This window comes from Setaria italica, chromosome VIII (genome assembly GCF_000263155.2).
Source record: "Setaria italica strain Yugu1 chromosome VIII, Setaria_italica_v2.0, whole genome shotgun sequence".
NCBI lineage: Eukaryota > Viridiplantae > Streptophyta > Magnoliopsida > Poales > Poaceae > Setaria > Setaria italica.
In genome coordinates this window covers 28,481,541-28,494,114 of record NC_028457.1, presented here as the reverse complement: position 1 = coordinate 28,494,114, position 12,574 = coordinate 28,481,541, and the positions used below count along the sequence as shown (strand labels likewise).

The following is a 12,574-nucleotide window of genomic DNA, read 5'->3' as shown; positions in this document are numbered from 1 at the left end:
GCGCGGGCCTCCCCGCCGTGCACCTTCATATGGCTTCCAGCGACCTTTCGTCAAGCTCAAGCTGGGCGAGCGCCCGCGCCAAGGCCGGCCGTCGTCAAGCGCAGCCTCGCCCCCCGCCTTGCGACGAGGGAAGTTCAGCATCTCTCGTCGGCGACGTCGCCGAGGAGCTAGTCGTCTCCGTGCTCAACGAGGACATAGTACATCAGTAACGACAGGTTGGGCCTTGTGTCGGGGCCGTTTAGCCTCCACGTATGTAATGGGTTTTGTAAATAGTCTATATTTAATACTCCTAATTAGTATCTAAACATTCGATGTGACACGTGCTAAACATAAGCAAAGGAAATTAAACGGTCCATGAGCTTGCCTCTTCTGTCTGAAAACACGGAATTAGGGAATGCTTGGTTGCTTATCCGTTGCTGTGTTGCCTTGCTCAGCTGGCGCTGAGCAAGAGAAAGTGAGCTGGGAGTTTACGAGCGGTAAGGCTATCTTGCTTCCATGAGAAAGTTAAATTGGCTCTCCTAAATTGATAGGTTCATCGATGCTTATGCTGTTTACGCAAGGCAAGGTTAGAAAAGCCTTGCTTAGGAGCCAAGCCGACCCAGTTTGCTCTCCCGCATAGGCAAATTCATCTCTGTCTGTCTCTATTTTAGTCTTAGAAGTTGAGCTGGAGCAAGGAGAAACCTAAAATATTTTTTTGCCTTGCTTGAACCAAGCTAGCGAAATAACGAAATCACAAATGTAGTCAACTGAACTAGTGTCGGGGAGAAATATTAATGACCTTCTTACGCTCCCTAATCAACAATCATAAGGGTCATGGCCCACCCCCGGCACCCATAATCTCCACCGACCAAAACACACCCCGGAAGTCCCTCGCTCCGCCTCGCCCGACCCTAGGCGCAAGGGGTCGGACACACCCAACCCCTCGAAGCAAGTTTCCGCCTCGCCCGACCCCAGGCGCAAGGGGTCGGACGCGCCCGATCCCTCGAAGCAAGTTTCCGCCTCGCCCGACCCCGGGCGCAAGGGGTCGGACGTGCCCGACCCCTCGAAGCAAGTTTCCGCCTCGCTCGAAGGCATGTGCAGGCCATCAAACAGAGGCACGGGTCTTGTGGGTCCCCCCGATCTCGCCAAAACATAACCGATGGGACGTGCACGCTCCAGGATATGGTTTTGACACATGGAGAGGCACCCGCATTCTTCGACGTGACCTGTCGGAATGATGGGCTGCACATTGCTGCCATGACAGCACAGGACTACGACTGCACCGCCTTATCCCTCTGCGACACTTGTCATAAGGCACTCATCACCTCTACCGTCTAAATGAAGGAGGGCAAACCGTTTAGTTTCCTGCGCAGCCTGGCAAGAAGTGCACATCAACCGCACCGCCCTGTCAAAACATATGGCTACCGTGGCCGGTCGCCTCCTGCCACTTACACGGCTACAGTGGCCTGTCGTCACCACCAACTTGCGCGGCTACAGTGGTCGGCCGCCATATGCGACTCGCATGCTCGGCTACAGTGCCCGACCGCCGAATCATCGATGGGACCCAATGGCAACCGCCCTTTCCCAGTAGCAGTACCAACAAGACTCAGAGACAAGAAAGGAAGACGGCGTCTCTAGTAGCTCCTCCCACTCTCTTGTTTTACCTTTTTACCTTTCTTACTCCCGGCTCATTTTGTAACCCCTGTGTCCTCCTTACATTATAAAAGGGGGACCAGGGGGCCCGAGGGAAGGGGCCAGACAACAGAACAACACCGAATGCACACAACAGCTTTCGTAGAACCCTAGCGCTCAAGACACTTTGAGCATCGGCAAACACCCACAGAGACCTGGGAACCAGCTTCCCTCTCTCGCCCGTTTGTAGCCCCTACTGCAAACTTGGTACGAGTAACACGAGCAGCCACCCACACTGGACATAGAGCTATTCCTGCCCGAACCAGTCTAAATCCTCGTGTCCTCCCGTACAACCATCCGAGCCTAATGCGCAGAGAAAACAAATTTACTAAGCCGGTAGTCTTAACCCGTGATTCTTGACACCGACAGTTAGTAATCTCCTACGATGTTAAATAATATTGCACGTGTAAATTTATTGACGTATGCCGTTATGCCATTCAACTAAGGGTCCATTTGAAACCTTTGCCGGTCATACGTTTGGAATGATAGCCAATTTATCTCTGAGTCTGTGCTGACAAGATTTCACCTTCCTAATGCGGGAGAGCCAATATAGCTTGCTCGAGCCATCAAGAATTCGCTGACTTAGGAAGCAAGGCCACGCAAAAGCATCAAAGCAAGCCGAACACCCCCTACTTATGTTGGACTCTTGCGCGAGAGAAATAATCAACGTGACATATGATTTTAAGAACACATAGCATGTCACTAATTTATGATAGCAATTAAGAATTTGGATTTCTCATAAAAAAGGTATTTCGACTCTATAAACTTCATCGATGCAATAATATGGTGCTACATCGTGCCCTCCTTTATTTAGGGGCGGATTGAACATGGAGCTTAGGAGGTTAGGTGAGGAGGGCTAGAGCCCTCTTCATCCTATAAACTCCATTGAAATAGAGAGGTAGCGGTGGAGGAGGAGAAGGAAGAAGAAGAAAAAGGAAAATGTGGTGAAGGTAGGAGGAGAGGAGAACCCTCTAGTGGTTAGGGTTGCATCCATTCTTGCTTTCATTCTCTGTCTTTCATCTAGCATTTGCTGCTCTCCAACTACAAAGCGTTACTCTTTTGTGTTATCTTATCGCACCCTCTCGTAAAGCATTATGCACAAATATACTCTCTCCGTACGATAAACTAATTATGCACAATTATATATTTAAAAAATGATAGATGATTCATTCTTTTAAACGTGATTATATGGGTTGTTTATTTATATGACGTATCTAGATTCTTAAAAAAATAAAATGTACGTAATATACTCCCTCCGTTCCAAATTATAAGGTAGAGTCAAAGCATTTTGACCAAATTTATATAATAAAGTGGTACCATTAGTTTCTTCATTAAATATATTTTCATAGTATATCTCAGTGCTATAAACTTTTATGATCTTTTCTATAATTTTAGTTAAACATAAAATTATTTAACTCTCAAAAAAATTAGAATAACTGTGGTGGAGTAGTTGCAATGCAACGTAAAGAATACACGTGTGGACGTAATTGCAATTTTCGCCGCACACGCATACCCTTTCAATATCCTCTCCCCCACACTGGATTGCGGCTGCCGCACTCTGTTCCCCGCAGCGCCGTCCCTGCATTCTCGGAACCTCGCCGCCACCGCCAGCCCGCGCCCCTCGCTACGAGCCCGCCCATGGCCACGGGCTCCTCCTCCCCGGCCACCCCGCAGCCCTTCAAGGTTCGGCCTCACCAATTTCAATTTACCAGCAACAATCCCTGCTTCCTCTTCCTCCACTTGTTCTGACAGCCGCGGTGGCCTCGTCCCGTCGCAGCTGATCCTGGGGTCGTCGTCGGTGGCGCGGAAGCACATCCTCGAGGAGATGGGGCTTGAGTTCCAAGTCATGGTGGGTCGTCGTGTTACTACTTCTTGGCTCCTGCTGCTCTGGTTCTGCTCGGCGAAGTGCTGATGAGATTTGTATTCTCTTTGCGTGGTTTCAGACTGCGGATATCGACGAGAAGAGCATCAGGCGGGAGGATCCTGACGACCTGGTGATGGTTCTCGCGGAGGCCAAGGTAGGCACGGATTTCCCTGCTTTCTTCTTTCTTCTGGGTGAGAGATTGTGGGTTGCAGTATTGCACTAACTTCAGTACTGTAAAAAAGGGGTTCTAAAATTCCATTCAGTTGTCCATGTGGTGCTTTGTATGGTTCAATAGAAATGTGTGGCCGGCTGCTGCAATACTACATCGCAATGTCCTTACCTCAATGTCTATGAACAGCAACTTACATTTGTTTTTCCCTCATTGTTGTTGATCTTAGTGAAATTTAAGTAGATGGTACTTTTGATGTTTGCAAGGAGCTAGGAAAGCCCTTTCTATCTGAATAAGCCTCACCAAAAAGATAACAATTCCTAAATACAAAGAAAGACTCTTCAGCAATGAATGCAGAAAGGCATACGGAAATTGAAGTAGTTATGAACTTGCATAAGGAATTCGTTTCCTAGTTGATTTCTAGCCATACTCTGCAACCATAGTATCATGCTATTAAGAATAGGTCTCCTATTCTAGAAATTCCGTAACAGTTTCATGTTTGACTCAGGTCAAAATTCCTTTTATATCCTGTCATGTGAGGGCCTTTCTTACTTTTTACTCAGAAGGTGGCATGCTAATGCATACCTACATAACATGGCTATTTTGCCATCTCAATCTCTGTATGAATGGTTGTAACAGCTGTTTACCTATATATGCACCATCATGATACTTAGTGAAAAAGAAGAGATGTATAAAGGATGTGAATGGGCTGAGGAATTGAGTGACCTTAGATATGCTGAAAATTTTGATGCCAAATTATGACTAGAAGCTAACTAGTGGTGTGGGTTATGTGAATTTTTTTAGTATCTTTTGGTTGGACAGTTGTACCCTTAGCAAGTTAGCCAATTTTGTAACCGTGTCATGTGGTCAGCTAAAGCAGAAATGAGAAGTTTTTAGAGTACTGTATTCTGTAAGTTGTCTAGTTGCATATGATACTGAACACCAGATTCAGTGCACAATATGGTCCATCAGTGATTTTGCAAGGCATTGAGCTTTATTTCTACAACTGTGTCGGTGAAATAGATGGTTCACGCATTTGTTGTTGTGCACTTGTGCCTTTGGCCTAGTTAGTTGTGCATATGTCTAGGTGTAATGGTTGCAATTGTCTTCGACACAGGGTTCACTTTAGTTGTTGCTAGATGGTTACGTTTAGCATACAATATGGAGATATGCAATGATACTTTTGTCAAGTTTTTAGAGAAACATCCATATCTTGTGGGTGTATTTGTTTTCATGTAGTTGCTTCATTTTGGTGTTGTTATTACATTGTTGAATACTCTTATGTTTAAATTTATGGAAAGGAAAGAGTTCAAATTACTCCCCTCAAGTATAACCAAAGTCTGGATAACCCCCTAAAGTATTTTTTGGTTCAGTTTACCCCCTAAACTATGCCATTTGGTTCAATATACCCCTTAACACAATTTGTCTTTTTTTGTTTCTCCATGCACAAGTGGAGTCTTAAGTTCAAATTTTGCAAGATGATAGCAGACACCATAAGACATGTTAGGAAAATATATCATGATTTTTTATCATTATTTTGATAGTGTAGGATATTTAATAATAAAATTTATCCTTGAGATACAAAATTATATAAAAAGTAATGATGAAGAATTCACAAAATATTTTTTTAATATAGATTATGATGTCTGCTACCACCCTGCAAAGTCTCAAATTAAAATTCAACTTGTGTATGGAGAAACAAAAAGGACAAATTGCATTATGGGGTAAGTTGAATCAAATAGCATAGTTTAGGGGGTAAATTGAACCAAAACATAATTTAGGGGGTTATCTGGACTTATGCTATACTTGAAGGGAGTAATTTGGACTTTCTCCTTATGGAAATATTATCTCATTGATGTGAGTTATCATAATACAAAGGTCCTTGTAGCTTTAAACATTGAATAAAATTATCATGTAAGGATGGATAGCTGAGTGACATTGAGAAAAGAAGCATTTAATCATGTCCACTCGTTCCTTATAACATGATTAAAACTCTTTGATTGTGTTAAGTATGAAATGTTGAATATTATAGCATTCCAAATTACCCAAATAGGAAATGGACAAGATCATTGTTCCATGTATGGCAAATTGCATTTCATAACTTGAGACTTGAGAGTGCATTATTTGGTAAACTTTTCAAGAAATAAGATATTCATGAAGACTACATTCCAAGGACTGAAAAAGCTTTGGCATCTAGAGGCACCACTGACAATGAAATAGGATAGTACCACTGAAACATGTGTGCTGTTCGTTATGTTTTTTCTATTTCTTCGTTTACTTTAAGATGATCTCTATTAGACAGATTTATTCATTTCTATCCACTACTTTTGCTAATTGCATATTTCTATGACAATGAAATAGAAATGGAGAGTGGATTAATATTCTTCAATATCAACTTTTTAGTTACAATAACACAAGCATTGCCATATTCTTCTTCTTTTATGGAAAATAGTCATGTTATTTTGTGATATTGCTTCAGCCACTACTTTTTTCATTCTCTGTTTTTTTTGGTTCCCTGCACCGAGCTAACCACTTTGGCACCTTTCAGGCTGATGCTATCATGTCTAGACTGAACATTGCTGATTACCAGAAAGAAGACAATCAACCAACACTTCTAATCACCTCTGACATAGTATGTCCTGATTACCTGTGGTCTCCTATTTTGTTGGAATTTATATGATGTGGTACATAATTGATCTGTCTGTTACAAAAGACTATGCTGCCTCTATTTGATGTTGCTTTCCCGCTAGGAATTTCGTGGCTTCTAATTTAATGTAGAATGACTATTTTGGTTGCATGATCATGTTAGTTTCACATCTGTGCAGATTGTTTTATTTTGTATCAGATCCAAATATCATAATAATGTGTACATGCATGTTAATGATGTATTATGTAACTCATCCATATGTTCATAATTAGGCATGTCCTTATTGTTGCTACATTTTAGGCCAGTTATGTGGTTGAGCATATGGTCTCTTTTTACGGTTGTACTAGACTTGCCATTTGTGTGATTACATACTGAATTGTAGTTGACTTTGAGGTGGTCGTCCATGAAGGGATTATTAGAGAAAAGCCAACCACCAAAGAGGAAGCACGCCAATTCCTGAAAGGTTTTCCAGAAGTCCGCACATCATCTGATTTCCTAATGTTTTATGCAATTAATTATTAGTTGAACCATATCATCTCCAGGCTATTCCGGTGGTCATGTGTCAACTGTTGGGTCTGTAGTTGTAACTAATCTTACAACTGGGAAGAGGCTTGGAAGCTTGGACAAAGCTGAGGTAATTCGCTACTTAGTCAGAAGCATTATTTCATCAAGGCTACACATGTTGGGCCGTTCAAGTCAAATTTGTAGTGCTGGTGGTCGTATGGAGATCAATCAACTACCTTTCCCATTTTGTACTTGAAGGGTTCTGCTGATGAGATTCTTCATATTTAGCATGCTGAAAGCATACAGCTTTCACATTTTGCTTGCGATTTAGTATCTTAAATTTAATTTTCTGCTTGACAATTGACCAAGGCAGTTTTGTGTCTCCATGCTGCAGGTTTATTTCCATGATATACCAGATGAGGTCATTGAGAACCTGGTATGATGACATTTACTTTACTCTCATCTCTATAATCCAACAGTCACACTAGTGGCACCCAAAATAATTTCAGGATTGGCATCAAATTGTTCAATATTTGCAAATGGTGTAATGCTGTTATTTCACTGAGCCCCTCTCTATCCTATTGTAGATTGATGAGGGGGTAGTATTCAGGGTCGCAGGCGGCTTGCTTCTTGAGCATCCACTGACACTGCCATTTGTTGAAGCAGTGGTCAGTTTCTCATTCACTGTAATTTTGGTATCGTGTAGCGCCATTTTGTTTAATTTGAAAGCAACATAAACTGATCTCCCCAATCATGTAGGTTGGCTCCAGCGACAGCGTAATGGGGCTCTCGAAGGAAATAGCAAGCAAACTGATTCATGACTCAATTCTCTGAGTAGCCGCACTAGCAACTTTGGCTCTTTGATCATTGATCACATTATTCCGGATACTCATCTATTACCGTGTCAGATGAAGCATTTCAAAGCTTGGTGGTATCTCAGTGATTGCAGTATTCTGGACAATTGAAGGATTTGACAACCGTTGTCACATTGTGTTACGACAAGTTTGTTACATGCAATTGTTACAACAAACACACGAGATGGCCCTTTTTGTTGTCCTGGTCTCCAAACAGATCGAGAGGCAACCAGGTTAATTCTTTGGCTTATATAGCACTCATTAAAGATGAAGAAGCAAACGTTAAACTTGGACTCTATCTGCACGAAAAATCGTAGTGCCCCTTGAAAAGAAAGTGAGAGCGAGGCTTCATCCATCACGTGGAGCATCACCTCATTTTCCAAGGACAAAGGAGTACTTTAGTCATCTAAAATAGACTCAGACAATGCGAATTTACTGCGAATCTTGCTATCTTCAAACTCCTTTTCTGAACCAACCAGATTCCTTTTGGAACGTTAAAAATAAACTCTTCATGTTTTTTTTAAGTGAAGATATAGCCAAATATAGCGTGCAAAATCTTTCAAACCCTTTGAGCGCTGCTCATTCTACGTTGTACGTAATTTTCACCTTTTCTTTCAATCAAAATTAGATAAAGTTCGGCATTTTTCGAAATTAAATACGTGTTGTATTTTCGAATAGAGCTATAAAACTAGAATTGGAAATTTTAAAAAAAATATAGGAGGAGGCAGCTCAATTTGGGCCGTCCATTGCACAGCATTGGATCAGACCAAGGGCCCAAATTCAGCACCGCCTTCGCCGGCATCCGCACGGCGCAAACCCATCCCCACCCTTGTCTAAACCCCCGCCGCCGACGGCGGCCGCCTCCCTCCTCCCTCCGGCGACCGCCTGGCCGGCTGGCCCCGCGCCTCCTCGCCCTCTCGGGCTCTCCCTTGCTTCTCCTCCCCTCGCACCCCAGCCCCGCCCTCCACGCGCCCAAATGCACGCGGCGGCGGCGGCGGAGGAAGAGAGGGCAGCGGAGCTGGCCGGCCCGCTCCGCGACATCCTCCCGCCGGTGGACTTCTGCTGCGCGTACGGCTCCACGCTCCTCCACGCGCGCCCCGATGGGACGTCCATGGTCGACTACATCCTCGGCGTCGCCGATCCCCTCCATTGGCACTCCGAGGTACTAGGAACCTAACCATCTCTCCCACCTCACCCCCTGCTTCTAGTTCGGTGAATCCTTCAAATTGTACTTATTCTTTAACTGATTGTGATCCTGAATGAATGCGTTCTTGGTTGGTGAAGAACCTCAAGAGGAACCCTGCGCACTACTCCCGCTGGATGGGGTGCCTCGGTGCCAGCGCCGTAAGCTCCCTCTCAACCACAGCACAATCTTACTAGTTCATTGGTTGATTTCCTGGATTGATCTTGGCTGCTTACGTGACTGAGAGATTGGTATTTTTGGTCTTGGGAGTCAGATCACTGGGCTTGCTGATCGCATTGGCGTCGGGGTATACTTCAACCCATTTGTTGAGTGGAGAGACAAGGTATCAATGGATTGCAGCATCTTGTCTTTGATTGCATCGTGTTCCACTGAATTGAGTTCTCGGTGAAAGATTTTGTTTTGCGGTGGTGCAGAGGATAAAGTATGGCGTGGTGCGAATGAAGGACCTGGCCATGGATGTCTTGACCTGGGACAGGTTCTACCTCAGTGGACGATTGCAGAAACCGGTATGCCAGAGGAATGCCCTGTTCTTTGGCCTATTATGCCTGGACAATGATTTTTTTTGTTTTGCTGCGAATTTACAATCACATTTTGCTACACTTCTGACTATCTGCAGTTGTACATGTTACGACTTCTTTGTGCTATGTGGCTCTGCAATATACATGCTTTGCCTGATTCAGACGACATTCATTTTAAGTTTTTAACTAGCCTATTTGTTTCACTGTTTAAGATTTTATATTATTTGACCATGTAGTATTTAAAAAAAAACTCGACCACGGGAGGAGACTCTCCCTGGGCTTTGTTCTAAGAAGGTGCCGTGCTTCGAACCCGGATTGGGATGGGAGTTTCAACGACTCCCAGAGTTCGACGCTCTAACCGGTCCACCGCGAGAAGCTTGGCACCATGTAGTATTTAGACTATTTGTTGTACAATTCTACTGCCTTTTATGTGCAAATTGATATCTTGCAGTGTGAAGTTGACATAATTTGCTATCTGTATTTGTGTAGGTTCATGTTCTTGTTGATAACTGGGATATAAGGAAGGTTAACACAATTAATCTTGAAATGGCAACTTCAGCTTCTCTACTCCTTTTGCCAGAAGAATTCAATGAGGTTTTTCAACTTTGATGTTATCAACAATAATTTTTTTATTATTGTGTGTGTATTCTAATCTTTGCTACTTTAAACCCTCTTTGTGCAGTATGACCTATATGCTCAAATTTGTAGTCTATCATATATGGGTGATTTGAGGATGCTGTTTGCAGAAGACAAAAACAAGGTATTAATGAAAGAAATGCATGGCAACCTTTGCTCCATACTGTTAGCCATTTCAATTTGATTTAATATTACAACATTCTTCACAAAGGCATGCCTGTAATTTTGGCATGTTCAAAAGCTAATCGTATATTTAGTTCTGTAAATTGAAAATGACATGTCCTTTGCAACATCAGACAATGAACAAATGAAATGGTACACATTATTTAACTAAAATACTCTGTTGTAGTGTTGTTCAAATGTGGTCTATTTGACCAGATGTTTATGTTGCCCCCAACTGTACCACAATGGAAACTACATCTATATTGCATATAATTAGGATTACTAATTCACTGTGACAAGCAAAATACACTGGTTAGTGGTTACTGGATGTCTTGGACTGGGAGGGAATGATAATTGAGAGTTTATTCTTTTGAGAGCTTAGCTCCTATTTCATTTGCTTTTATTGGATCTGTACAGTGGGTTCCAAGATTGTCTAAATCACTTTTTCTTTGGGGTCCTTTCTTGTTCGTATCCAAGTTTAGGATAAGATGGTATGCTAATGGGAATTCTATTTGATTTATGATTTGATGCTCAATTTAACCCCACTGTAAATCAGGTGAAGAAGATTGTTGAGGGTAGTTTTCAGTCATTTCAAACGATGTACAGACCCCTCTTGCAAGAGTATATTGCTGAAGGGCTATTGAAGACATCATCCCATGGACAACAGAAAATTTTCCGGCAGGTTCGTTCTCCACATACGTGCAGTTTTTTTTTCAGAAGTGCTTAGCCTCTGACTTGCACTATGCATCGAACCACACACCAATGCATTTGATGATGTGTACGGAGACGCACCATCTAGCAAACAATGTGTGGGACTTGTGTAAGTTAAACTATTGGCTTTGACAAAGTGAAGGTCATAGCATGCCCTGCCCTCGTGTTCTTTCCGCTTGTCTTAATGCCCCCCTTTTCTTACCTTTGCTAATATTTCTTACCTTTGCTAATATTTCTTATTATCACTTGGGAAATTGATGTGAATTACGTCGGCTTGGTTTGAATGTCTTATGTAACTATTAGTCACGTGTTTACAGGATTGTGGTCCATCTACAACAAATGAACTGTTCTCTGTTCTTCCATGGACGATCCAAAGGCAAATGCAGGGAAGATATGGGTCGCATGGAAAAGGTAGGGATGCTCCTTATATTATCAGTCTTGTTGTCTTGTTGATTCTGTAACACATTCTCACTGGAAGTATTCTCTGTAGAAATGCCAACACGCATGGTAGTCTCTTCAAAGGAAATGGCAGCAAACTGTGTGCGAAGGGCCCTGAGGCGTCGCGTCATGGTTTCAAGCGTACGTCAAGCGGTATCTGGGCTGCTCGCCTCTGGTGGTGCTGTTGCTGCTCAATACCTAGGGAAGAAGATGGCTAAGGCCTGGCAATCTAGAGCAGCTTAAGCTACAGCTAATGCCTTTGTTATTTGTGGTTCAGTGTTTCATGCAATGTACAGTAATCAAATTAATCAATGTGGTTCAGTGTTTCATGCAATGTACAGCAATCAAACTAATCAATCTTGCGTTTTTCGCTATTGAGACGGGCCAAAATTTTGTAGGATCATTCAAGTCAACGATCCGGAATCAAATCAAAATTCGTTAATCATCACCATACCAAATTATCAGCACGTTTTGTGCATTTTTCAATACATTTATCACATGCCATAGCACCTAGATGTAACGAGGGCAGTCAAGGAAAAGTGGTCTTTATAGACCTACATGGTCCGGCTCATTGTTGTGGGAGCGGTCTTTATAGTGGTCCGTAGCTTATGGGTACTCATAAGCATATAGCCCATCCATAAGAATAAAATAATATATTATCTCTCCTCGTCACTCTCTCCCCCTCCCGCAACGATGTTGTTGCTGCTCCGTGCTCCCACCACCAACTGGAGCTCGATGAAGAGATACGCTCCACCACGTGATGCGGTGCCACGTCGGGAGGACACGAAAGTTAGAAGTAGCTGCCATGGTTGGCGACGAGACGGTCGGAGAAGAAAGGTTGAGGAGCTACCATGGCGGCGCACCGTGCAACCTGCCCGTGGTCTTCTCTCATCGCAGCCACCACTCGTCCTCCCCCTGGCAGGTCCCGTTATCTACCACCTGGATGGAATCGACGGCGGCGCCATGGGAGGGAGGAAGAGCATGCCCATCGAGACCCGACCGATTGGGACACGTGAGCTTAGTTTGGGAGCTGGTGGCAGATTAGCCCGTGGAAGGGAAGCCACGGAGGGGATTTCACTGGCCAATGGATTCCCTAGGTGGCGCTTCCCCAGGCTTCCCCCACCACCCGTTGCTGTTTGGAGATGGGAGGTGGCGAGGGGCAGACCCAGCGGGTCATACATGCTCCGTTTGACTAC

At 43.5% G+C, this 12,574-nt stretch overlaps 2 protein-coding genes across 3 annotated transcripts; both read left to right on the top strand.

The window, feature by feature from the left end:
• The first annotated feature begins 3,192 nt into the window (after nt 1-3,192).
• Nucleotides 3,193-7,975, top strand: LOC101783870 (maf-like protein DDB_G0281937). Its single transcript, XM_004979393.3, has 9 exons — nt 3,193-3,354; nt 3,449-3,520; nt 3,615-3,689; nt 6,253-6,336; nt 6,745-6,814; nt 6,894-6,985; nt 7,250-7,291; nt 7,443-7,523; nt 7,615-7,975. Exons 1-9 carry the CDS (start codon nt 3,310-3,312, stop codon nt 7,687-7,689), a joined length of 636 nt encoding a protein of 211 aa, XP_004979450.1. The 5' UTR covers nt 3,193-3,309; the 3' UTR covers nt 7,690-7,975.
• Nucleotides 7,976-8,146: 171 nt separating this feature from the next.
• Nucleotides 8,147-11,752, top strand: LOC101783195 (phosphatidate cytidylyltransferase, mitochondrial). Of its 2 annotated transcripts, none has more exons than XM_004979391.3 (9): nt 8,147-8,871; nt 8,994-9,053; nt 9,167-9,235; nt 9,327-9,419; nt 9,921-10,025; nt 10,114-10,191; nt 10,786-10,911; nt 11,258-11,351; nt 11,431-11,752. In XM_004979391.3, the coding sequence occupies exons 1-9, from the start codon at nt 8,686-8,688 to the stop codon at nt 11,619-11,621; spliced, it is 1,002 nt and encodes a 333-aa protein (XP_004979448.1). In that variant the 5' UTR covers nt 8,147-8,685; the 3' UTR covers nt 11,622-11,752. The 2 variants fall into 2 exon arrangements, with proteins under 2 accessions (XP_004979448.1, XP_004979449.1); XM_004979392.4 differs by having other exon boundaries at nt 8,672-8,871; nt 9,163-9,235.
• The last annotated feature ends 822 nt before the right edge of the window (nt 11,753-12,574 follow it).

What these genes read in the sequence shown, in the direction of transcription:
- LOC101783870 (XM_004979393.3), top strand. Translation starts at nt 3,310, where the DNA reads ATGGCCACGGGCTCCTCCTCCCCGGCCACCCCGCAGCCCTTCAAG. An exon ending in TTCTAATCACCTCTGACATA is followed by an intron (nt 6,337 to 6,744) that starts GTATGTCCTGAT and finishes GTTGACTTTGAG; the next exon opens with GTGGTCGTCCATGAAGGGAT. An exon ending in GAAGCTTGGACAAAGCTGAG is followed by an intron (nt 6,986 to 7,249) that starts GTAATTCGCTAC and finishes TCCATGCTGCAG; the next exon opens with GTTTATTTCCATGATATACC.
- LOC101783195 (XM_004979391.3), top strand. Translation starts at nt 8,686, where the DNA reads ATGCACGCGGCGGCGGCGGCGGAGGAAGAGAGGGCAGCGGAGCTGGCC. An exon ending in CCCTCCATTGGCACTCCGAG is followed by an intron (nt 8,872 to 8,993) that starts GTACTAGGAACC and finishes TGGTTGGTGAAG; the next exon opens with AACCTCAAGAGGAACCCTGC. An exon ending in ATATGGGTCGCATGGAAAAG is followed by an intron (nt 11,352 to 11,430) that starts GTAGGGATGCTC and finishes TATTCTCTGTAG; the next exon opens with AAATGCCAACACGCATGGTA.